The following is a 25,499-nucleotide window of genomic DNA, read 5'->3' as shown; positions in this document are numbered from 1 at the left end:
CTGCTGGAGGGGAGGCAAAACCCAAGAGTCTGGACTGATCTGGGTACATACAGGGAATGAGCCTCGCCGACCTGAGCCCACATGCCTTGCATGCCGCCATATGCAGTTTCAGCACCATCTCTCATGCGGCTGCTAACGACAATCGCAGCCAGAATGCTCCGATGCCCCAAAGCAGGCTGCACATGTAGCTGAGTCGTGCAGTTGCATCAGCCCGAGTGACACATGGCCCACCTGCTCCACACAGTCAGTTCCCCCACCGGGGAAAAACCAACAGTGGGCTCCTTTTTCTCCCTCCTGCTGACCCTGGCAGTTCCTAATGAGGCGCCCTGGTCACCGAACCACCAACTGAATCCCCTGATCCGAACACAATTTGTTTTTTAACTTAATTTAAAAGAAATAATTACTTCACTGACCAGAAGACAGTGGCTTGCAAGAGAAGACCTTGAAGTTATAGAGGGAGCCAGTTCCCTGGCTATCAATGCCTCTGGAAGCAGCAGACTACAGAAGGCAGAGGTTTCCAAACCCCCTGTCATCCGGCTCAATCCAAGGGATGTCCACAAAGGTACCTAACACCTCAGGGAGCCTCAGTCCAATGTCCTAAATCAAAATCTCTTTTTCTTTTTTTGTCAGACTGCAGATTTGCACCTCTACCATCTGCTGGAGACAGAGAAATACTGAGGGACTGGCAAGTGGCGCTCTGTTACCTAGCAGTGCCTCAAAGTTTTGTTCTCTGCCTCCATCTGCTGGTAGGGATGCAAAACCCACTTGTCTGGACTGATCTGGATATGAATAGGAAACATGAAATTCCAACATTGCCTTCTCCATGACCTCAGGGATGAGGCTACATACCCATCCAAGGAGTCTTAAGTAGTCTAATATTTAAGGATGTACTGGGAAGAAACATTAAGCCAATGACCACATCTAAGTATTTCAGCTGTGTGGACTGATCCGGGTACGTACAGGGAACTAAGTATTTCAGCTGTAGAAAAGCATCTGCCTGTTATCAGGAAGTGTCTATAAACATTAACTACATAGTCACAGTGACAGTACTGAAGGCCTCACAGATGCTGACGGATCCTCAGCTTTAACTGAGGCAGGGCACAGTTAAGTCCATTGGGGGCTTGGTCTCTTTACCTTGTGCCTATCAGCTGGAGGGATGTCATAGTTCTCAGCCCGCAGGTTTGAGGCAGCTACAATGAAATCCATATGAAAGTTTGTGTCATCATCCTAAAGTGAGAGAAATGCAATGAATGAATTAAAGAGTGGAAGGGGGACTTAAGCAGCAGCCCGCAATTCCCCTCCCCATGCAAGCATCACTTCTACCTTCTCAAAGTGTATCGGGAACATTTTGAAGCCAGCCAAAGTTTCTGGGCTGGGGAGGGTGTTCTTCAGTTCTTCTAATCGACTGTCATCTGGTAGACAAAGACGAAACCAACTTAATGGTGCACAGAAGAAGGAAAACTCCAACTGACTAAAGTAAAACATCCCCTAAATTAATCTGTCTCCCCACTTTTTTTTTTTTTTTTTTTTTAGAGTTTCTCTGCACATGAAGCACCAAAGAGCTTTATTTATTTATTTATTTTATTTCTAATGCAGAAAATGATGCCAACCCTGGGACATTACACGAGAGGTAAGTCACAGAATCTAGGTCACAGCCAGCAAGAACCAGGAAGAAAGCAAAAAAAAAAAAAGTCCCCAAACCAGTTAGAAATAGTGTTAGCTACTGTAGAAGAAACAAGCAATTACATCATAAGGATGTGAAAAATGATAGAGTAACAGCTCCTCTCCCTCAACTACCCCAGGTGCTCTTACCAATGGAAGCATTAGAGTTCTGCAGCTCCTGATCTGAAACATGGATTTTGACACCAGATTTGGGAGTGAATTCTGGGACACTCACACCATGCACAATCTCAGCTACTGCAGCTCTGTCTCTAGAACCAGCAATACCATATGACTGGGCAAACAGATTGGCGGCCGCCAGGATGTAATCCAGATGCAAGTCCTAGTGAGAGAGTTAAGTTAGGCTTGGCACCTATTGTGTCATCAGATCTCCTGGAATCATGCTTCCTCCCATCCTCCCCATTCTTGTGTCACTTACCACGTTATCATCAAAGAGCAAGGGGTGAGGGCATCTCTTGGGGCCCGACCAGAAGGGGGCACCAGAGGTTGTCAACTGTAATAGAAAAAAAGTGGCTTTGCTTATTCAGCAAGAAACAGGCCTTCTCAGCCCCTCTATCAACAGATCATGCAACTGCCAGACACACAGCAGCTATGGCAGGAAGTAGAGTAAAATTAGTTACAAGAAAGCCAATGGGAAAATTGGTTCTTACCTATTTTTTGTTTCTGGAATACCACAGATCAGTCCAGACAAGTGGGTTTATGCATCCCTACCAGCAGATTGAGGCAGAGAGCAAAACGCTGAGGCACTACTACATATCTGAGTGTGCCACCTGCAGTCCTTCAGTATTGACCTGTACCCAAGCCAAGATGTCTAACCATAACCTTCAGGATCTCTTCCTCAAAAAAAAAAAAGCTGGGGCACAAGTTGCAAACTCCCAACCAAACTGACCCCAGAACTAAGGGCAAGAAAAAGAATTGATTCTCAAACAAGTGAGAACTATATACATTATTCTGCAGCACACAACTTAAGTCTGCATCACTAGGAGCGTCCAGAATCAGGAGATCTTTCGAAAAGCATAATGGGTCGGGATTCTGGACTGATCTGTGATATTCCAGAAACGAAAGTTAGCAGGTAAGAACCAATTTCTTTCCTGTTCATACCCCAGATCAGTCCAGAGAAGTGGGATGTACCTAAGCCCCTCTAACCTGGGTGGGATTCTGAAAAACCTGCATGCAGTACCACTCAAAAGAGCCCTCTTCTGGGGGCCTGACATCAAAACGGTAATGCCTAGTAAGTGTGCAAAGAGGACCAAGTTGCTGCCTGACAAATCTCCTGTGGCGACACTGACACTCCACCCAGGAGGCTGCCTTGTGCCCTAGTAGAATGCGCACGTAATCCCTCAGGAATCGACTGATCTTTACCTATGTAAGCCGAAACTAAAGCCTCCTTCAACCAAACGAGCAATCGTACTCTTAGCCACTTTGCAACCCTTCTTTGGTCCACTGAACACAAAATAGTCTGAGCACCGAAATACATTGGTCAACTTGAGATATGAGAACCTGACGCACATCCAAAAGATGAAGCTCCCCGCATGAGGAGAATTGGACATCAGGTGAGAAAACCCTAGCAGCTTCACCGTCTGGCTAAGATAAAGACACAACTACCTTGGGCAAAAAAGGAACTACCTGCAATGAGACCATCAGAAATTCACAAAAAAGAATCTCTGCACTATAAGGTTTGGAGCTCAGAAATCAGTCTCGCCGAGCAAATCGCCATCAGGAACACCGCCTTCAGGGTAAGATCCTTCAAAGCAGCCCTTCACAAAGGTTCGAAGGGAGGACCACAGCACTCACAGAACCAAGTTAAGGTTTCAGGACAGACTACGGACTGGAGGACGCAAATGCTTCACTCCTTTCAGAAAACACTGGTCTCTGGATAAGATGCTGTCTTCCCTGCAACCTCCCAAGGCTGCCACCTGGACTCTGACAAAATTATAGGCCAAATCCTTTGACAAGCCCTCCTGCAAAAAGGCCAAGACCTGGGTGATGTTCGCTTGGAAAGGATCAGTCATGGACCCCACACCAGGACTAAAAACTCTCCAGACTGATATATGCCAAAGAAGTAGAAGATCTTCTAGCCTGAAGAACAGTAGTAATCAGTGGCTCGAAATATCCTTTCAAGCGAAAACATCGCCTCTCAAGAGCCAAGCCATTAGACAGAAGTGATCTGCCTGCTCTGACAAGATGGGTCTCTGACGTATAACTCTCCTCAGCTGTTTTAACCAAACTAGCCCGTCTGTTAGCTGAAACAGATCTGAAAACCACAGACTGCGCAGCCACTCCAGCGCTACCAGGATCACTCACCCTAGTTCAGCCATGGCCTTTCTGGCCATGGCTGAACTAGGGCGTTGATCCCTGCGGAGCAGTTATTCTTTTGGTGGCTGTAAAACTTGGTCGCCTTGGCATTCTTCCTTGTTGCCATGGCTCGCCCCACCTGCGCGAATGAGTACAAAGGCCTCCGCTGACAGCTCCCATTGTCCTGGGTCCAGCTGTTTGCTGAGATAATCTGCCTGTACATTGTCCACACCTGCCACATGAGAGGATGAAAAGTGCTGCTAGATGAAGTTCTGCCTGGGCAAAAAGTTCATGAACCTCCTGAGCCACCAAGCGACTATTCCGCCCTGTTGATTGATCAGAGTACACACGTACTGCCCGTCTCTGAATCCAAGGAAGAAAGAACAGTGCCCTCCGGACTGCCCTTGTTTCCAGACAGTTGATTGACCAGGACACTTCCATCAGAGACCACTGCCCTTGGGTTGTAGAGCCTTGACATATTGCTCTCCAACCGCTCAGACTGGCATCTGTGGTTACTACCACCCAGTCCGGAACCTCCAAATCCACTCCCTTCTCTAAACTGGACTGCGACAGCCACCATGAGACTGGACCTGGATTCCTCCTGGAGCGGTAACAGCAGCTGAAACTGCGACATCTGATTCCAAATGAGACAGGAGTGTCTTCTGAAGTGGACGCATGTGTGCAAACACACCATGGCACCAAATCCAGTGCAGAAGCCATGGACCCTAGCACCTGAAGATAATGCCAGACCTTATGGTCAGGTCCCTCAGCTGAACCACTTGCGACTGCAACTTGAGCACCCTTTCCAGGGTAAGAAACACCTTGCCTAACTGGGTGTCAAATCGTGCTCCCAAGGACTGGGATGGTTCCAGAAGGCTCTTCACTCAGTTTATCACCCAGCTCAGGGACTCCAAGTGCTCCATCACTCACCGAATGGAATAGAGATACTCCACCTCAGACTTCTCCCAAATGAGCCAATGCACCAGTATCCCTTCTCTTTTGAGGGCTAACGCCACTACCACCACTTTTGTGAATGTTCACTGAGCAGCAGCTAGCCTGAAGGGAAGAGCTCGAAACTGAAAATGCTTCCCTAGCACCGTGAGGTCTGCTCTGATGGGAATGTGGAGATATACCTCCGTAAGATCCAAGGAGGCCAGAAACTCTTTGCACACTGCTGCAATCACTGTTTCTAGCATTTCCATCCAAAAACGTGGCACCCGCAATGCCACAATGACCCTTTGCAGATCCAGAATGAGCCGAAACAAGCCCTCCCCCTTCTTGGAAACCATGAAGTACACTGAATACCTTCCCTGACCATGTTCCTCTTGCGGCACCAAAGGATGGTTTCCAATTGCTGCAGCATAGTATCCTGCACCGCTGCCTACTTGTTGGGCATAGCGCAACAGGACACCACAAAGGTGTCTTTGGGGGGGGGGGGGGGGGTTTTAGAAAATTTTAGAGCGTAGCCTTCCATTATTACTTCCAACACCCACTGGTCTGAGCCTCGTAAAACTGGGATAATCTTCCTCCGACCGCCACCAGGGAGAAGTGGACCAGCCTGCCTTCACTGGATGGGCTTTGCATCTCTGGAGCCGTCTAATTCTCTGGCTGTTCTACGGGTCCCTTGAAAGGACTGCTGCCTTCCTAAACTTTCTGTGTAGATCCTTATGTTCATGAGCTTAAGTTTTGCGTGTTTTATATTTATATTTTTTATTATGAATGTTATTTATATTGTAAATCACTTAGACCTTTTTATGTTAAGCAATTAAATTTAATATATGAAATGAACCTCTGCTGGAGTGAAATCTCATCTCACAGTAGTGAGATCAAGGCAGGAAGGTATTCTTAGTTCCCTTATCTTTGGACAACCTATTCTCTTTAGAATCTTCCAAATGCTTCATCAGCTTCTCTAGATCCTCCCCAAACAATAACCTTCCTTTGAAGGGGAGATTATAAAACTGCACCTTCGACCAAACATCCACCAACCAATTACGTAGCCACAGAAGCCTTTGCTCTGCTACCGTGGAGATCATGTTCCTAGCTAAAATGTGAAGCATATCAGAGGGCATTGGTCACATAGGCCACCCCCACTTCCAACAGAGCATCCACAGGCTCCACAGAGGTTTCCGCTGTCTTCTCCTGCGTCTTTTGCACCCAGCAGAAACAAGCCCTCTGCAGACTAGCGCAGTCCGCAGCTCTAAGGCTCAGAGCTGAGACCTCAAACAGCCTCAACAGGATCTCCAGCTTCTGGTCCTGGGCATCCTTCAAGGCCGCCGACCCTGCCACAGGAATAGGAAAATTGGTTCTTACCTGCTAATTTTCATTCCTATAGTACCATGGATCAGTCTAGACAGTGAGTTGAGCCTCCTGTCCAGCAGATGGAGACAGAAAAACTGAAAGGGTATCCTATATCAGGACAGTGCTCACCCTGCGTCCCTTCAGTATAAACGCTAAAGCGGACAAATAGCAATTGAAAAAGTGAACCAGAATAAGATCAAGCAAGTAATAAACTAACTTTCAAATGGAACAGGAAACTCAGACAGGTAAGAAGTTGCTCTTACATAAAGAACAATATAGTGAGTACCTCCGGTGCCTTGTATATCAGGTAGGAAGAAGACGGATCCAAAATTCTGTGAAAGAAAGGATAATGACGAGCAAATGTATGCAGAGACTTCCAAGCAGCTGCTCTGCAGATTTCTTGCAGAGAGAGACTGACTCTGCCCAAGAAGTAGCCTGTGAACGCAAAGAATGGGCCTTCAAGCCCTCCGGAACCATCCAGCCCCGACAGATATACACCGACACACTTGCCTCCTTTAGCCAGCGAGCAATCGTAGCGTTAGAAGCCTTGTTTCCCTTATTTGGGCCACTCCATAAGACAAAGATGATCAGAGACTCAAAACTCATTCATAACCTAAGAACATAACATAAGAAATTGCCATGCTGGGTCAGACCAAGGGTCCATCAAGCTCAGCATCCTGTTTCCAACAGAGGCCAAACCAGGCCACAAGAACCTGGCAATTATCCAAACACTAAGAAGATACCATGCTACTGATGCAATTAATAGCAGTGGCTATTCCCTATGTAAATATTGCAGTAGTACTCTTTACATCAAGGCGCCGTAGGTCACCACCAGGTGTGCTCGCAACGTCCTCAAAGGAAAAAGCAGGGAGTTCCACCGACTGATTGACGTGAAAGGAAGACATGACCTTCAGCAAAAATGATGGCACCATTTTAAGGGACACCCCTGAATCAGAAAAGCGAAGAAAGGGCTCCCCTACAAGACAACGCTTGGAGCTCGGACACCCTCCTGGCGGAGCAAATAGAAACTAGAAAGAGTTAGATCCTTAAGTGGCCTCGCAAAGGACTCGAAGCACCAAGTTAAGGCTCCATGAAGGACAAGTAGCCCGAACAGGCTGATTCAAATGCTTGGCCCCCTTGAGGAATCGAATGACATCCGGATGGGCCTCCACCGGGTAACCATCGATATATCCTAAGAGGGATCCGAGAGCCGAAACCTGTACTCTCAAATAATTGAAAGACAAACCTTTAGAAAGGCCATTCTGTAGAAAGGAGAGAACTGGGATACCGGAGCCTTGTGCGCCTGCATTCGACTTGGCGCACACATTCTCAAACACTCTCCACACTCTAACGTAAGCGAGAGAGGTAGAAGGCTTACGAGCCCACAGAGTAGATATAACTTCTTCCTTATACCCCTTCTTCCTCAATCGCTGCCGCTCAAAGGCCAGGCCACTAGACAAAAGTGATCCGCCTGATCGAAAAATACTGGACCCTGACGGAGCAGGTTTAGGAGGTGACTGAGGTAAAGAGAACTGTCCGTTGCAAGGTTCACCAGATCCGCATACCACGGCCTCCGAGGCCACTCTGGTGCTACGAGAATACCAGGCCCCCTGTGGAGTTCAATCCTTCTGAGTACCTTTCCCACCAGAGGCCAAGCGGGGAACACGTAGAGGAGAACATCGTGAGGCCAGGGAAGAGCCAAGGCATCCACCCCTTCCGAGTAATGGTCCCTTCTGCGGCTGAAGAATCTGGGAGCTTTTGCATTGTGCAGAGTAGCCATCAGGTCTAAGTGGGGGCCTGTGCACGATCAGATCCATCGCTCCGGACAACTCCCACTCTCTGGGATCTAGAAGTTGACGACTGAGGAAGTCTGCTTGAACATTCTCCTTCCCCGCAATGTGGTATGCTACCAAATCGATCCAATTGACACTCCGCCCAGGTGAGCAGCTTGCTGGCTTCTAGAGCCACCGGACAACTGGTGCCCCCCTGTCGATTGACATAGGCTACTGTGGTGGCATTGTCAGAAAACTTGCACCACCTTGCAACGGATCAGGGGCAGAAAGACCTTGAGGGCCAGACGGACTGCTCTGGCCTCCAGGCGATTGATGTGCCAGAGAGATTGAACTGGGGACCAGCATCCCTGCATAGACTGAGTCTGACACACTGCTCCCCAGCTGGAGAGGATGGCGTCCGTCGTTACAATAATCCACTGAGGAGTTTCCAGGGGCATACCCTTTAATAGGTGGGTGAGAGAGCCACAACTATGTCGGTGATGGTAAATATCTGAGAGCGTCGGGGCATTTGAAACTCCTCAGAGACCGGCTTCCAGCGGGACAGCAAGGCTTTCTGTAAAGGACGCATATGCGCAAAAGCCCAAAGAACCAAATCTATAGGCGACGCCATAAAACCCAACACCTGGAGATAGTCCCAGGCCATGGGAACTGTGAGAGATATCAGATGTTGCACTTGATCCATGATCTTGAGCGCACGAGTCTCAGGTAACACTTTGACCATGCAGGTGTCGAAGCACGCTCCTAAGAACTCGAGGACCTGAGAGGGCTTGAGGTTGCTCTTGGGAAAAATTGATTATCCAACCGAGGGAGGTGAGGACAGACCAGACCCGGTTGACCGCCGTCACGCACAGCTCCTCTGACTTTGCCCGAATGAGCCAGTCGTCCAGGTACGGGTGGACTAGGACTCCCTCCCACCAGAGGAAGGCCACCACTACAACCATAACCTTGGTAAATGTGCGGGGAGCGGTGGCAAGACTGAACGGAAGCGCCCAAAACTGATAGTGTCGTCCCAGAATGTTGAAACGAAGGAACCTTTGATGGTCCGGACAGATCGGGATGTAAAGGTAGGCCTCCGTCAGATCAAGAGAGGCGAGGAATTCGCCGGTGCGCACCGCCGCTATGACCGCCCTCAGGGTCTCCATGCAAAGTGGGGGACCTTGAGCGCCCTAGTTGACTCTGAGGTCCAGGATTGGACGAAAGGTGCCGTCCTTTTTGGGTATGACAAAGTAGATGGAATACAGACTGGATCCCTGCTCTTGAGGGGGGGACCGGGACTATGGCTCCGAGCACTTGAAGCCTGTTGAGTCTGGCAGACCGCCGGCCGCTTCCGCGTGCTGCAAAGAGATTAAGTAGAGGTCCGGGAGATCCCGAGCAAATTCTAAAGCGTAACCTCTTTTGATCACCTCAAGGACCGACTGATCCCAAGTAATTTTGACCCATTCCTCGAGAAATAGGGACAACCAGCCACCTAAGTCTGGAATGGAGGAATGGGCCGGCCACATCTTATTGCGAGGGCTTTGCGGCGGAGCCTTGGTGAGTGCAGTCTCTGAAGGGTCATCAGCCCCGAAAGGACTGGGACCATGCTTGAGATCTAGTGGAGGTGTTTCATTGAAAAGTTCCTCTCGGCTTATTGTACCTGCGCTGCCCCCTGAAGCGAGAGGATGGAAAAAATGACCTGGACTGTTTGGGATGGTCCTCAGGCAGCTTATGAACCTTGTTGTCGCCTAAGAATTTGATAAGCTGTTCCAGGTCCTCGCCAAAAAGCAACTTACCCTTGAAGGGGAGAGTGCCCAACTGTGATTTAGAAGAGGAGTCTGCAGCCCAATTCCTCAGCCAGAGGAGCCGTCTGGCTGACACCATGGCTCTGGCTTGAATCCTGAGGAGATCGTAGAGAGTGTCAGCCCTAAAAGCCACTGCAGCTTCCAGCCGTTCTGCCTGTTCTGCCTCTGCAGTCAGGAGGGTCCTGGGTGCTGAGTAATTATTGAACCCACCTGAGACTTGCCCGCTGCATGAGACTGCTACAGACTGTTGCCCTAACTCCTAGAGCTAGAACTTCAAAGATCCTCTTGAGATGAAGCTCCAGCTTCCGATCCTGAAGATCCATCAACGCCTTGGCCCCTACCACTGGGATGGTGGTGTGTACCTTAAGCATCTCCAGACATTGGTCTGGCAGAGGATAAAGCTTGTCCATCGCCCTGCCCACCTGGAGGCCTGATTTGGGAGATTCCCACTCCCGAAGCAGGAGCTGCTTAAGTATGGGGTGGAATGGAAAAGTATGCGGCGGAGCCCCAAGTCCCGGTCCACGGTGCGTGAAGTTGAGGCAGTGGGGAGCTCTTCCAGGGGAACCTCAATGCCAAGTTCATCCAAAACAAAAGGAATGAGTGGGTCAAGTTCCTCATTGAAATAGTTGCAGAACCCGGGATTCATTCTCTTCGGCAGGCGGATTCGGAAGGGCCAAATCTGAGTCTGGATCTGGCAGAGGCGAGGGCTGAGGAGGGTCTGGAGGATCCGGCACGGTCCTGACCCTATTTGTGCTCGACAAATCTGGGGCCCTAGGGCTCTGTCTGGTGGCCACCCGAGAGATCTTAGCTGGGGGGGAGAGGGGGGAACCATTCTGTTCCTCTAAGCTAGCCAGAAAGGATTTATGCATTAAAAGAACAAATTCTGTGGAAAAACGATGCTGAACCTTCCCAGGCAAGGGGGGAGGAAGAGTCTCGTGAGAGGGGTCAGAAACTGCACCCGGGGAGAATCCACGGGGTTTAAATCAGGCGGCAAAGGGTTAAAAACGGGCTACGTTACTCCCTCAGGGAGATCCGGGGACAAGGGAGACGGCTTAGCTACACGCTTCACGGCCTGACCCCGGACCGCTAATTTAGCTGCTGCCCAATGATGTGTGCCTGAACAGAAAACCAACATGGAGAAGGAAATCCCCAGAATCCTTTGTTTTTCTTTAGCTTGCCTGGGCTGAATAAACTCTAAGTGACTTGCTGAGCATGACTTACAGAATTTCCCTGGATATCTATAAAGACAGTCAAGCTGACACCAGAAAGGTGAGGCCTATTCATAGGGTCACAAAGAAGAAACCAACGGCGGGACCTTCAGGCCATTCGAACACTACAGAGGCACTCTCTCTCAGGGGTTTTTCTATCAACACAGCCATGTGTTAATTACCTTGACCAGTAAGATTTTAACAGAATAAAGGACTATACGATGAGATGCTGGTAGTCAGTGTGTAAGAGACATGGCATCAGCATCTCCCAAGAATACTTATACTGAAAAATAAAAAATTATGCTTTCACTAAAAATCTAAGTGTTCTTGTCTCCCTGGCCATAAGCGTCATAAAAAATGGCATGGCGCTTAATACCCGGAGGGTCCCTCCTCTCCGGGCAGACAGAGCAAAGCCCATTGTGGGAGAGCCGAGAAGCAGGCTCGACAGGCCGAGGAAAGCGGCATTCACTCTGGTGGGGGTAAGTACGCTGCGTACCTGCGCTGAGAAAGCAGTGCCTGGCTGAAAGCGAGCCTAAGTGAGAGCACAAGCCCTGCTACGCTCCTTCCCCTGTAAGTGCCGCTGAAATGTACCTTATGCCCTTTTTTTTTTTTTTTTTTTAACTTTAGGAGAGCAGAGGAATGAACACCTCCCTGCTGTGGAACCAGAGGCAGAAGCCTCTCCAGGGTCCTACTAGGCAAAGAAGGGGGAGTGACTGGACCACCAGTATCACCCCATGCAGCCAGGCTGAAGGTCACTGGGAAAGTGGGTCCCAGGCTGAATACTCAAGGGGAAAAATCCCCCCTGGGACCCAGTAAGAGCTAGGAGACAGCTCTGTCTCACTTTGTCAAAGTCTGATTTTCCTTTTTTTTTTTTTTAAATTGAATACTTGTTTGATCCTGTAATCAACCCAGATGGAAGAGCAAAGAAATCACCAAAGAGAAAGAAAGGTAGATAATGCTAGGGAACTGCAGGTTCAACTGCCTGCATCTGCTGGAGACAGAGAAAACTGAAAGGGTATCCTATATCAGGACGGTGCTCACCCTGCGTCCCTCCAGTATTTCTCTGTCTCCATCTGCTGGACAGGAGGCTCAACTCACTATCTGGACTGATCCGGATACATACAGGGAACGTGGTTTTCTTTGTGACTGCCAACTCCGCCGCATCCACCTTCGGCAGTTTCCACAGCTCTAACGTTTCTTCCAGCAGGGGATACAACCTGGCCACCTTCAAACCAGCTTCTGAGAAATACCATTCCTGGTCAATCGACTCTTTTACCTGCTTTGGCAAAGGGAATGCCCTCTGAGATCCACGCAGTCCCTCCAAAAGAAAATTATTCCTTACCTGCTAATTTTTGTTCCTGTAGTACCACAGATCAGTCCAGTCAGTGGGTTATGTACCCCTTCCAGCAGATTGAGTCAGAGAAAACTTCGAAGGGTGCTCCCGTATAAGCTAGTGCACTCTGTTACCCTTCAGTATTAAGAATATCAAAGCCTGAAGAGACAAGATGGATGGATCAAGGTATCAAACCCTTTCAACTTGAACAAATGTACATTGTGTACCAAACTTTGACAGTCAACTAAACTTGCAAAATGAACCATTAAACAGAAGACTAGAACCAGAGCAGCCCAGCGGTTGAGAGGGTCCCTCCCCACCAGGGAGGCAAGCTGTGCAAATCCACTCACAGGAGCACCTCAACCCGGGCTCTCCACAAGCGCAGCACCTGGACGAATGAGGCATGGGGAACCCCGACGGAGCCGCAAAAGAACCAGCTGTTCTTAACGCGAGAAACAGGGAAGGTTTAAAGCTGTGGGAAGCGGGAAAAACCCTCTGCTTCAACCTGTTCTTCCTTACGCTCACCAGGTTCGTGGCTGTAAGAAGCGGGTAATAGCCTCCGCTTCAGTCCTGCTCTCTCTCTATCCCTCAGCGACCCACAGATAAAGGCACAGAGGAATAACGCCTCTCTGTGCTGGCTGCCCCGAGGAAAATGGCATCTCAGGGGCAGCGGGTCGGATAGCAGCCACAGGGGGAGAGGTTGGCACCACCGACTTGCACCCCGGAGAGAGGAAGAGAGGAAATAACCTGTCAAAAAGAAATAAAAACAAACTTACCCCGACAACAGAGATGGGAGGGGTGGGGAGAGCTGCAAATAGTACTGCCTGCAAGCCATAGAATGCTCCCACTAAAACAGGAGCGGAGGCTACAGGAAAGCTCTCCAAATAATTCCCTCAGAAAATTCAAAATTTTTTGGTTTTTTTTAAATTAGACTTGATCCATCCAAAAGAAAGGAAAGCTGAGGAAAATAGAGAAAATTCCTAAAATAGCTTTCTAGTCATCTCAGTGGGGAACGAAAGCCACCACTGTCATCTGCTGGAGTCAAGAGAATACTGAGGATTAGTAGAGGGTGCACTACCTTATAAGGTAGCATCCTTCAAAATTCTGACTCCATCTGCTGGAAAGGGGAGATAACCCACTGTGTTGACCGATCCTGGTACGGTACAGGGGAAGTTTTGTTCTCTGCCTCCATCTGCTGGTAGGGATGAATAAACCCACTTGTCTGGACTTATCTGGTATGTACAGGAAATAAGTTTTCTTGGGAAAACTGTTAAGAGTAGCAAACCACGAAGCATGCAAAACCCTTGTTTTGCCACAATTGTGCTTACTGTGACATCCCAAGGTCGGAAGAGGAACTGCTGGTTCAAGTTGGACTTCTCAGTGGTGTCCATATCAGTCACCGTAACGTTGAGGGTGCACTACCTTATAAGGAAGCATCCTTCAAAGTTCTATCTGACTCCATCTGCTGGAAGGGGGAGATAACCCACTGTCTGGACTGATCCTGGTACGTACAGGGAACTACAGATCACCACTCTGATGCCCAGAGCAGACACCTTGAACACTCTCTTGAGGTACACTTCAAGCTTTCAATCCTGCAGATCTCAAGCTTTCAATCCTGCAGATCTCGCAGAGCGGCACCTCCAGTCGCCGGAATGGTTGTTCTTTTCTTCACTGCAGATACAGCCGCTTCCACTTTGGGAACCGTGAGAAGCTCCAGAAATTAGTCTGGGAGTGGGTAAAGCTTATCCATAGCTCTGCCCCACCTTAAGGGAGGCTTCATGGGCATCCCATTCCCTGGATAATAATTGAAGTAGTGTAGGATGAGAAGGAAAAGACCTTGTCGGTGGCCATAGACCTGCCAGCACGGGGGCCCCCTTCTTTGCTGGTGGAGTAGGCCCTGGAGGTCCTGTGAAGCCTCAATATCCAATTCCTGCAGGACATATGGGATGAGAGGGTCCAACTTATCCCTCTGGAAGAGACTCAGTACTCTCGGATCATCCCCTTCCAGCTGAGCCATAGGAGAGGGCTCATCCAGGTCTGGGTCCGGAAGAGGGCCCTGGGGAAGAGGATTCGAACTCCCAGGAGGATGATTGACCTCTTGGACCCTGGAAGCACCTGGGGGAGCCCCTGCTCCTGGAGGCCCCTACTCCTTGAGGGTGCCCCCTAGGACCTGGGGGGATCAGACATTCTGCTCACCTTAGGAGGCGGCCCTGATGCTGGATCCTGCTGCTGACCCAATCTGGCCAGATAGGCATTATGCAACAGCACAAAGTCTGTCGAAAAAGGAGGTGGTCCTGAGGAAGGCCCCGAGGGGAGGTCCCCTGCAGGTGGACAAGGGTCCAGAGGAATGACAAGTGTCAGAATCAGCGGCAACAGTGAAGAACCAGTGTCAGGATCCTCTCCTGGCTGCGCAGGAGCAGTCGGCTCAGAATTCAAGATGGCTGCCGTTCCCACGCTAGGTGGGATCGGGGCCAGCCTCTGTACCTAGAGGCGCGCCTGAGTGTGCGAACCTGCTCCTCCTGCCTGCTTCGAGGGACCCTCCCAACCAGGGAGGAATCTCACGCAGATCTCCTCGCGGGAGAGCCGCGAACCGGGCTCTGCATGCACAGCACCTGGAGGACTGCAGCATAAGGATGGGGTGGGGCAGCCCAAGGATCCGCTGGTGAGTAGCTGTGAGGGGTGGGTACAAATCCTTCGCTTCGGCACTACTCCTCTCTCCGACCTGCAGTTTGTTTTTTTTTAAAACACGGAGGAATATCTAGTCTCTGGAGGCTGCCCCAAGGCAATCGGCTTCTCAGGGCAGCGGGTCAGATCGGAGGAATGGAGGAGAGTTTGGACCACCAACTTGCAGCCCAGAGAGACTGACAGAAATCTAACCTGCAAAGATATAAAACTAACACAACTTACCCCCACAAGGCATAGACAATAAGGGGAACTGAAAAACAGCTCTGCCTGCAAGTTAGATTGCTTGACCCTAGAAAAGGATCTGAAAAATTGTTTGTTTGTTTATTTTTGTAAAAGTATACTCTGCTAACCTTGATCCATCCAAGAAAAGGAGGAAGCTAAGAAAATAGATAAAAGATTAGTAAATCTAGCTTTCCAGAAATCTTAGTGGGGAAGCAAAGCTCAGCCACTCTAATCTGCTGGAGTCAGAAGAATACTGGAGGGTAACAGAGGGTGCACTAGCTTAAAGCTGGAAGGGGGACATATCCCACTGTCTGGACTGATCCGGGTATGTACAGGGAACACTGGGTTTACCCCTTCATTGTAGGAATCCTGTGCAACCTTAATCTCCAGCTCCTCCAGAACCTGAGGGATGAGAGGCTGCAACTCCTCCTCACGGAATAACCTGACCATCCTCTGGTCACCCCCTTCTGCCAGAGGGACCTCAACGGCATCTGGGTTCCGCAGCAAGTCAGTCACTGGATCCACGCCCTAGTCCATTTGCAGGTCCTGCGGATCACCGCCCTGCAGATCAGCACCATCGGAATCCTCGGAGGAAAGATCCTCTCCTCGCGATCATTCCAGACCTAAGACACAAAATGCCCCCGACCTGGAAGGCACCTCAGCCAGTGCCTTCTTAGCCTTGCCTCGGACTGTCTGAGAAGCTGGCCTCTTCGCCACCAGCTCCTGCCTGGCAAGATTGGCCTCATGCATTAATGAAACAAAATCTGCAGGAAAATCCGCCGCAGTCTCCCTGCCCCACGGGTGCCAGGTCCTCCTCCGCATCCCGTTGGCACATCTCCCCCTCCTCCAAGCCCCTGATGCACAGGAGAAAGTGGGGGAGGGGAAGTCATTGCCTTCTCCATCCATGTCCAGGCTCCTGCCATGTGGAGCTAAAATGGCCATCTTTCACCCCTCCTCCCCCCCCCCGGGGGCCTCCTGCAAAAGACCTGCAGCATATGCGCATCTGCCTCCTAATCCTTTTGTCAAGGCTCCCTCACCTTCAGAGACACAGGCAGAGCAGAGAAGGGCCACACTGAGGCGAGCACACCTCCCCCCAAAGGCCTGACAGGCTTTGCCGTGCTCAGCAGGAGACAGCATTGGCTAAAAATAACCCCAAGCAGGAGAAAATAAAGCTGCCACTGACCCAGCTTTGGGTGCTGGAAAAAAAAAAAAACAAAAACCAAAAAGCCAGCCCCAGCCATGTGGTTTCCTCCTCATCCCAACAAAAAAGACAGGCTTCAGCTTTTTTTTTTTTTTAAGCTCTTTAAGGAACAGCCTGCTGAACCATATAGAACTAAAAGCAAATGAAATTAGTGCTTTATTGTTTCTAGAAGCTCCAGGATACTGCAGCCAGTCAGCCTGGGTGAGAGGACCTTTGGGAAGTGAGAACCAGGACCCCTGGCTTTCCCTCCCCCTGGAATCAAGGATTGAGTCTGGCCAAGGATTTCGAACCCTCCTGCTCAACTAGAGGGATGGCCCACGAAGGAACCTAACACCTCTGCTGGGAGCTCCATCTTCAGTCTATCTTCTCTCTAATCCTAAACTAATCTTATATTACTTTAACTAACAGACTGCAGGTTTGCACCTGTACCATCTACTGAAGACAGAGAAATACTGAGGGACTGCAGTTGGCACTCTGATATGTAGCAGTGCCTCAAAGTTTTGTTCTCTGCCTCCATCTGCTGGTAGGGATGCATAAACCCACTTTTCTGGACTAATCTGGGGTATGAACAGGAAAAAAGATGTTTAGAAATGACAATAAAAGGCTGACCAGTATTTAAAGTTAATCAAGAAGCCAATAGTGAAAGCTTTTAGGGTAGCCCAGGCATGTAGAGTGACAGCTGTAAGCTTTTTTTGTGGCATTTGCATGACATGGTCTTTGAATGCTTTGCAGAGCACCACTCACCCACCTGATCTGGAGGGAAGTTATGCAGTAGTTGCCGGATGTTGTTGGAATACTGGCTGTGCCAGTGGCGGCAGGCCCAGGCTACGCAGCCCTGCCAGGATGTGGGCCGCTCTGCCACCAAGCTCTTGTAGATGGCCTCTATGACCTCTAGGGGCTGTGAACCGGGAAGTTTCAGGGTTCGTTCCATGAATTTGGGATCTCTGAGGAAACAAAAAGGAAAATTAGTTTCTTACCTGATAATTTTCGTTCCTGTAGTACCTAGGATCAGTCTAGACTGCTGGGTTATGCCTCCCTTCCAGCAGATGGAGTCAGAGAAAAGCTGAAAAGCACCCCCTAGATATACTGGTGTGCCACCTGCGATCCCTCAGTATATAGAATATCAAAGCAGAATGAAACATATAATCATCCACTGCTGCTGAATAGTAAACACTTTCAACTCAACCAATGACTAGACCAAGTAAGTATATTGCTTGGAAGACACAAACAAACCTGTCTTCCCATATGAACAGAGAAAACCCTATAAAACTTGCCTGAAACCACGCATCAAGACGTATACTGATACTCTGCAGCTGCAGGAACTGTAAGGAGACAAAGGAACAGAAAGAGATAGGAGCGGACTCTCTAGTAACAGACTTGGGCGGGCGTCTGGACTGATCCTAGGCACTACAGGAACGAAAATTATCAGGTAAGAAACTAATTTTCCTTTCCCTGTATGTACCAGGATCAGTCCAGACTGCTGGGATGTACCCGAGCCGCCTTAAATGGGGTGCTACCGAAAGAATCCGCCGACAGATCACTAATATCCAATCAATAATGTCTAGCAAATGTGTGTAAGGACTTCCAAGTGGCCGCCCTGCAAATCTCTTAAGACACAAACTGAGTTTCAGCCCATGATGCCGCCTGAGAACGAAGAGAGTGAGCCTTAAGCCCATCCGGTGCATGCTGTCCGCATCCAATGTATGTGGAAGCAATCGCACTTTTCAACCAGCGGGCGACAGTAGACTTTGAAGCCTGAAGACCCTTCTTGGGACCATTCCACAAAACAAATAGATGATCCAACCGTCGAAAATCATTAGTCACCTCCAAGTACCGTAGAAGTGCCCGGACATCCCAATGCCTCAAATCCCGACTTTGAGAAGATCGGATATCCTCCTCAGAAAAGGCAGGTAATTCCACCGCCTGATTCACGTGGAAAGCCAAAACCACCTTAGGCAAGAAAGAAGGTACCGTGTGTAGGGATACCCCGGAATCAGAAATACGCAAAAACGGCTCCCTGCACGACAATGCCTGAAGTTCTGAAACGCGACGCGCTGATGAAATAGCCACTGGAAATACTGTCTTGAGAGTTAAATCCTTCAAAGTGGCCCTCTTGATAGGTTCAAAAGGTGAAGCACAGAGCACGAAGAATCAAATTCAAGCTCCAGGATGGACACGGAGCCCTCACCGGGAGACGTAAATTCCTAACCCAGCGTAAAAAACGAACATCATCTGGGTGGCAGGCAAGAGAAGAACCCTCAATCCTGCCCCTCAGACAGCCCAGGGCCGCTACCTGCACACGAAGCGAACTGTAAGCTAAGCCCATCTTCAAACAGTCCTGCAAAAACGCGAGGATATGCCCCAATGAGGCCTTCCGAGGAGACAGCTTTAACCTACTGCACCAGGAGTCAAATACCTTCCAAACCCTCGCATAGGCGAGAGACGTCGAGGTCTTGCGTGCCCTAAGGAGGGCGGAAATCACCGCTTTTGGGTAACCTTTCTTTCTCAGCTGTCGCCGCTCATAGGCCAAGCCGCTAGACAAAAGCGATCCGCCAGATCGAAAGATACTGGGCCCTGACGCAGAAGATTCGGGAGATGACAGACTCAATGGACCGTCTACCGCCAGGTTGACCAGATCCGCGAACCACGGCCTTCTTGGCCACTCTGGGGCCACTAGAATTACCAGACCCTGGTGGGATTCTATGCGTCTTAAAACCTTTCCCACTAGGGGCCACGGGGGAAACACAAAGGAGGATGCGTGGAGGCCACGGAAGTACCAGCGCATCCACCCCTTCCGATCCGTGTTCCCTCCTTAGACTGAAGAAATGAGCCGCTTTGACGTTTAGCAGAGTCGCCATTAAATCCAAGCGCGGAGTTCCCCAATGTCGAGTTATGAGATGCATCGCCTTGGCCGACAGCTCCCACTCTCCCGGATCCAAGTGTTGTCGAATGAGAAAATCTACCTGAACATTGTCCACGCCTGCGATGTGGGAGGCTGTGATGCGGGTCAGACTGCGTTCCACCCAGGCCATCAACAAAGTCGCTTCAGCAGCCACCGGGCGACTTCTTGAGCCTCCTTGCCTGTTTATATATGCCATGGTGGTTCCATTGTCCGATAGAATTCGCACTGCCCGACTGTGCACCATCGGGAGGAGTTGACGCAAGGCCAGCCAAACCGCCCTGGTCTCCAAGCGATTGATGGACCTGTGGCCTGTCGAGGGGGATCATCGTCCCTGCACTGTTTGGGATTGACATACCGCCCCCCATCCGGATAGACTGGCATCCGTCATAACAATGATCCAAGGTGGAGGTTCCAAGTCCACCCCCTGAAGGAGATGGTCCGGTATCAACCACCAACTGAGGCTGGACCGTGCCGGCTCTGGCAAGGGCAATAGCATGTTGTAGTCTTCTGACTTGGGATCCCAGCGGGACAGCAGCGCCCCCTGCAAAGGGTGCATATAAGAAAAAGCCCAAGGGACCATTTCCAGAGTAGAAGCCATATGCCCAATTACCTGTAAATAATCCCAGGCCGTAGGCAATGGGAGCTCCAAGAGGTTCCGCACTTGAGCCATTAAATTGACCATCCATTGGCGAGGAAGGAACACTTTGCCCGCTGAGGTATCGAACCGTGCTCCCAGAAACTCCAGTTGCTGAGTTGGGGCTAGATGTTTCTTCGCGAAGTTGATTACCCAACCTAGCGCCTGTAGCTGCTCCAACACTGACTGAACCGCTAGCTTGCACAGAGCTTCCGACTTGGCCCGTATGAGCCAATTGTCCAGATAGGGATGCACTAGTATCCCTTGGCGGCGAAGAGAAGCCACGACCACCACCAATACCTTGGTAAAAGTTCTGGGGGCTGTCGCCAAACCGAACGGCAGGGCGCAAAACTGGTAATGGTCCCCCAGAACCATGAACCTCAGAAATCTGATGACACTCCTGGATGCCAATGTGGAGATACGCCTCAGACCAAGAAGCCAAAAATTCTTCCTTGTGGACGGCCGCAATGACAGACCTCAGTGTCTCCATGCGGAACGCGCAAGGCTCTGTTGACCTGTTTCAAGTCTGAACGTTCCTTCTTTGGAACCACGAAGTAAATGGAATACCGACCGGTCCGACGCTTGGCAGGTGGAACTGGGACCACAGCCCCCATAAACAGTCAGTCTGCACAATAACTTGCTGCTTTGCCGGAGGACCGCAGGGAGACAAGAAACAGATCTCTGAGCGGGCGAGCAAAATCCAAAGCTTAACCGTGACTTATAACGTCGAGGACCCACTGGTCCGATGTTATCTTGACCCATTCCTCCCGAAACAGGGACAGGCGACCCCCGATTAATGGAACGGAGGAATCGGCCGGCGCTGCTTCATTGTGCAGTCTTATTGGGAGTAAAGGTATGCGATGCCCCCGAACGCTGAGGCCGTCTCCTACGAAAGGAGTGCGTCCAAGCTTGCGACCGAGACTCCTGTTGTCTCTGTGCGGAGGAAACACCCCTCCCCGCACGGAACCATAGTTGACCACGAAAACGGCCTCTGAAATTCCCAAAAGTACGAAACTGCTTGGGTTTGTCTTCAGGCAGCTTGTAGACCTTATTGTCCCCCAAGTCCTTAATGAGCTGCTCCAGCTCGTCTCCGAACCACCATTTCCCCTTAAAAGGGGAAGGAACCTAACCGGGACTTGAAGGAAGCATCCGCAGACCAGTGCTGAAGCCATAGCAGGCGCCTTGTGGATACTGAGGACATGGTGCGAGCGGAAGTCTGAAGGAGATCATATAGGGCGTCTGCGGTATAGGCGACCGCAGATTCCATGCGGTTCGCCTGCTCCGCCTCATCAGGTGGTAGATCCTGAGCCGTAAGTAATTGCTGCACCCAGCGAAGCGTAGCCCTCTGCATGAAGCTGCTACAGACTGCAGCCCGAACACCTAGAGCAGACACCTCAAAAATGCACTTCAACAAAACCTCCAGCTTCCGATCCTGGAGATCTTTAAGCGCTGCAACCCCCCTCCCCCCGTCACGGGAATGGTATTTTTTGATTTTTTCCAATTTATATTTTTAGTAGTTCAAAAGAGAAACATACAAAATAAAGGTAAACGTAATGAATATGGACATGAACAGCATGAAAGAGTAACCAAACGTACTAGATACAGCAATGTACATGTCACAGTTCCACAATTACCCCTCTACACCCCCCTCCTCCATGAGTCCTTCCAAAAACAGCGGAAACCAGAGAAAATAGTGAGATAGGGTTGTAATATGAAATAGTAAATCAAAAGCCCGTAAGGAGTCACCGTTAGTCCTGGAAGAATAATGTATCCCATTTAGCTCTTTTGGATGCCCAAGGCAATCATCATTGCGGAAAAAAGTTATGTTCTAGCTTGTCTTGCTTCCCATTGCAGATAAGGAGACCACGCGGCTCGGAACTTGGATGAAGAATTATGTAATTCCGCTGTTATGGTTGCCATTTTGCAATAATAATGTACCTTTTGTTGTACCATTGCTAGTGATGGTGTCTTGTCTTGTTTCCAAAAACTCGCAATAGTGAGCCGTGTGGCAATAAAGGACTTGTTGACAAAAAGTTTTGTGTGTCGTCTCCAAGGGTTTATGTGGCAGGTGAAGCAGCATAAAGCCCGGGTCTAGAAGGCCCTGCAGTTCTAATATGTGCTCCATCCAATTCGCCACCTGCTGCCAGAGAGGATAGATTTTATCACAGAGCCACCACATGTGTAGGAAGGTACCTAAGTGGCCACAGCCTCTCCAGCATCTATTACTGACATGTGCATATCTCAGGTGCAGAGTACTTGGTGTGAGGTACCATCATGTTATAAGCTTATAACAATTCTCCTGCATGGTGGCAGACACGGAACAGCTGCGAGCTGAGGTATAAATTTGTATCCAGTTTTCAGTACTAATGGTATGTCCCAAGTCTTGTTCCCATTTCAGCATATGACTAAGGTTGCGGTTCTAATCCCAACAGTAAATCATATAGTTTAGATATACCTCTCTTTCTATCAGCATCCTCACACAAGTGTTCAAACATAGTTTTACCCAATGCTAATGGTTTAGAAATGGAAAGCGTCCTCAAAAAGTGAATAATCTGACTTCCCGCTAGAAAATCCTTCCATGGAAGTGTATATTTTTCGTAAATCTATCCAGGACATAAGAGAGCCCCCGTAAAGTAAGTGTTCCACCCTGAGGATACCTTTCTGTCTCCAACCATGGAATGATCTATAGTCTCATCCTGCTGGAAAAAGAGTATTATAATAAAGAGGAGTAGAATAAAAGTAAGTTCTAGCTCCTACAAGGTGTACTTTCCATTTAGTCCACATTTTGAAAGTGGTATCTAAAGCCATGGTCAATGTCCGTATAGAAGGCCAAGTGTCACGTGGTTGCCAGAAGATTGCACTGAGAGGACACCCTCCTAACAAAAATTCTTCAAATTGCACCCACTGTTTCACATACAATGATCTATGTATATCAATGATAGCAGTAAGTTGTGCCGCTGCATAATATTTTTCTAAGTTTGGCATACCTAACCCCCCTCTGAGCTTGGGTTGTTGCAGTACTTGTTTAGCTACCCTAGGTGGTCGCCTCCTCCAAATGAAATCAAACAGGATTTTAATAAAGCACTGCTGATATAAATGAGTAATGTATTAAACAGGTACAAGAATCTGGGCAAGAGGTTCATTTTTACAACAGCTACTCGACCTAGCCAAGAAAAATCTTCTCTGTCCCATTTTTGTATATCACTTTTCATTTTGTCTACCAGGGGTACATAAGAGTAAATAGCTGTTTTAAGTCAGGCCCAATATGCACTCCTAGATATTTAAGAGATTTGTGCGCCACTTTGAATGGATAATTCTGCTTTATCGTCTGAATTATGGATGGATCCGCAGATACATTAGCAATTCAGTTTTATCTAGGTTAATTTTGAAGCCAGACACATTGCTAAAAGCCCTTATTTCAGCCGTGACTTCATGTAAGGATTGAAGAGGGTTAGTGAGGGTCATAAGGATGTCATCTGCGAATAGTGACAATTTGAGGTTAAGGGAACCAAGCGTAGCACCCTTGATCCCCTCTGTTGTCCGAATTAGAGTAGTAAATGGCTCTAAAAAAAGAGGGCAAATAAAAAAGGGGTGACAGTGGACATCCCTGTCTCGTTCCTCTCTGTACAGGAAAAGGGTCCCCATATCCCCCATTTACTTTTATCCTAGCCACTGGGTTATGGTAGAGCAGGGGTCGGGAACCCATGGCTCGCGAGCCAGATATGGCTCTTTTCAGGGCTGCATCTGGCTCGCAGACAGTCGCCACACTTTTCCGCTGACCCAGCTGCTCCCCGGTCCTCCTCCGCCCGGGCTTAAAATGCTGTCAGCCCGAGCGGAACGCGGCAGGACAGCTGGAGTCAGCAGCGGCACCGGCGTGCTCTCTTCTTCCCCCCCCCCCCCGCGGCCCGGAAGAGGAAGTGGAGTATCGGGTGCGTGTGCGGCAAGAAGAGGCCACGCTAGTGCGCTCGGCATCAGCCCGAAGAAAAGAAGACTGCAGCGCGGCTCGGAGGAAAATGAAGAGGTTCAACCGCGGCCGATGGGACTCCGTCTGGGCTGAAAATGAAGAGGTTAGCGTTGGGAGGAGGCTGCTGCTGCCGCGAGTTCCCGGGGTGGGAGAGAGTTCTCCCCCACCCCGGGAACCTCTTCATTTTCAGCCCTCGCGGAGGCGGAGTCCAATCGGCCGCGGTTGAACCTCTTCATTTTCCTCCGAGCCGCGCTGCAGTCTTCTTTTCTTCGGGCCGATGCCGAGCGCACTAGCGTGGCCTCTTCTTGCCGCGCACGCACCCGATACTCCACTTCCTCGCCGCGGTGGGGGGGGCGGCTGTGTGTGTGTGTGAGAGATTGCATGTATGTGAATGATTGAGAGCCTGTACATGTGAAAGAGAGTATGTCTGTGATTGAGAGCCTGCCTGTGAGAGAGAGAGCATAAATGTAAGTTTACGATTGGGAACCTGTATGTGTAAGTTTGTGATTGAAAACCTGTTTGTGTGAAAGAGTATGTGTGTATGATTGAGATCCTTTGTGTGTGAGAGAAATCATGTGTATGTATGATTAAGAGCCTGTGTGTATAAGTAAGAGAGATCATGTGTGTCTGTGTGTGATTGACAGCTGGTTTAGGTGATGGAGCATGTGAGTATGTGATTGAGAGCCTGTGTGTAAATGAGAGAAAGAGAGGACATGTTTGTAAGCATGTGAATGAGAGTCTGTGTGTGAGAGAAAAAGACAGCCTGTATTTATGTGATTGAAAGCCTGTGTGTGTAAGCGTGAAAAGATAGACAGCATGTGTGTAAATGTGTAATTAAGAGCCTATATAAGTGAGAGAGAAAAAGCATGTGTATATGTGAGTACTGAGAGCATGTGTGTATAGGTGTGTCATTGAGAGCCAGTGTGAGAGCGCGCTGGTATGTGACAGAGAGGAGAAAGTTCCAAGCAAACCACCCCACCCCTCCTGCTAATTCAGAACAATCTCAGGACACCTGGATATCAAACGTTCCCAGGTATGCAGAGCAAAAAAAATTTTGTATCATTATTTTTCATTACTGGGTCTTTGTGTCTGTTATTTTGAAATATTTTGTTGGTATCTGGAAATGTTTTATATGAGTTTTTAATTATTGGATATTCCACTCATCAGCTGTTTCGAAATATGTTCTTTTTGTTAGTACAGTTTTACTGCTGATGATTTTATATTTCTTGATTTGTTTTATAAGGATGGGTGATGTTTCTTTTTTCCTTTGTTACACTGCATACAGAGACTCTGGCTTGTTGCAGTTTCCAATTCAGTTTTTTCTGCATGCTTCTTGTTATGCGTTTTGGTCTTTTTATTCTATGTTAGGTGAGGGACAGCACGTGATTCAGGTGAGGTTCTCTGCTGGCATGTAGTTTCTGTGTAGGACTCTATAGCAGCCTGACTTGGTCCGTTTTCCTAATAGGAGATGTATTGGTGTCTTAAGGCCTGGTGTAATATTTT

General features: G+C 49.2%; 1 protein-coding gene across 3 annotated transcripts in view; it reads right to left on the bottom strand.

The window, feature by feature from the left end:
* The window catches only part of UBA1 (ubiquitin like modifier activating enzyme 1), a 265,897-nt gene that overhangs the window by 30,179 nt on the left and 210,219 nt on the right, over window positions 1-25,499 (bottom strand). For all 3 annotated transcript variants that reach the window (XM_029610608.1, XM_029610599.1, XM_029610616.1), the window contains 5 exons: window positions 17,245-17,440; window positions 2,099-2,173; window positions 1,813-2,002; window positions 1,324-1,412; window positions 1,135-1,227 (listed from right to left, as the gene is read on the bottom strand). In XM_029610608.1, coding sequence (XP_029466468.1) covers window positions 1,135-1,227; window positions 1,324-1,412; window positions 1,813-2,002; window positions 2,099-2,173; window positions 17,245-17,440 — 643 coding nt within the window. The remainder of the gene's footprint in view (window positions 1-1,134; window positions 1,228-1,323; window positions 1,413-1,812; window positions 2,003-2,098; window positions 2,174-17,244; window positions 17,441-25,499) is intronic.

This window comes from Rhinatrema bivittatum, chromosome 1 (genome assembly GCF_901001135.1).
Source record: "Rhinatrema bivittatum chromosome 1, aRhiBiv1.1, whole genome shotgun sequence".
NCBI lineage: Eukaryota > Metazoa > Chordata > Amphibia > Gymnophiona > Rhinatrematidae > Rhinatrema > Rhinatrema bivittatum.
The sequence above is the reverse complement of the archived record's forward strand: the minus strand, read 5'-3'. Positions and strand labels throughout refer to the sequence as shown.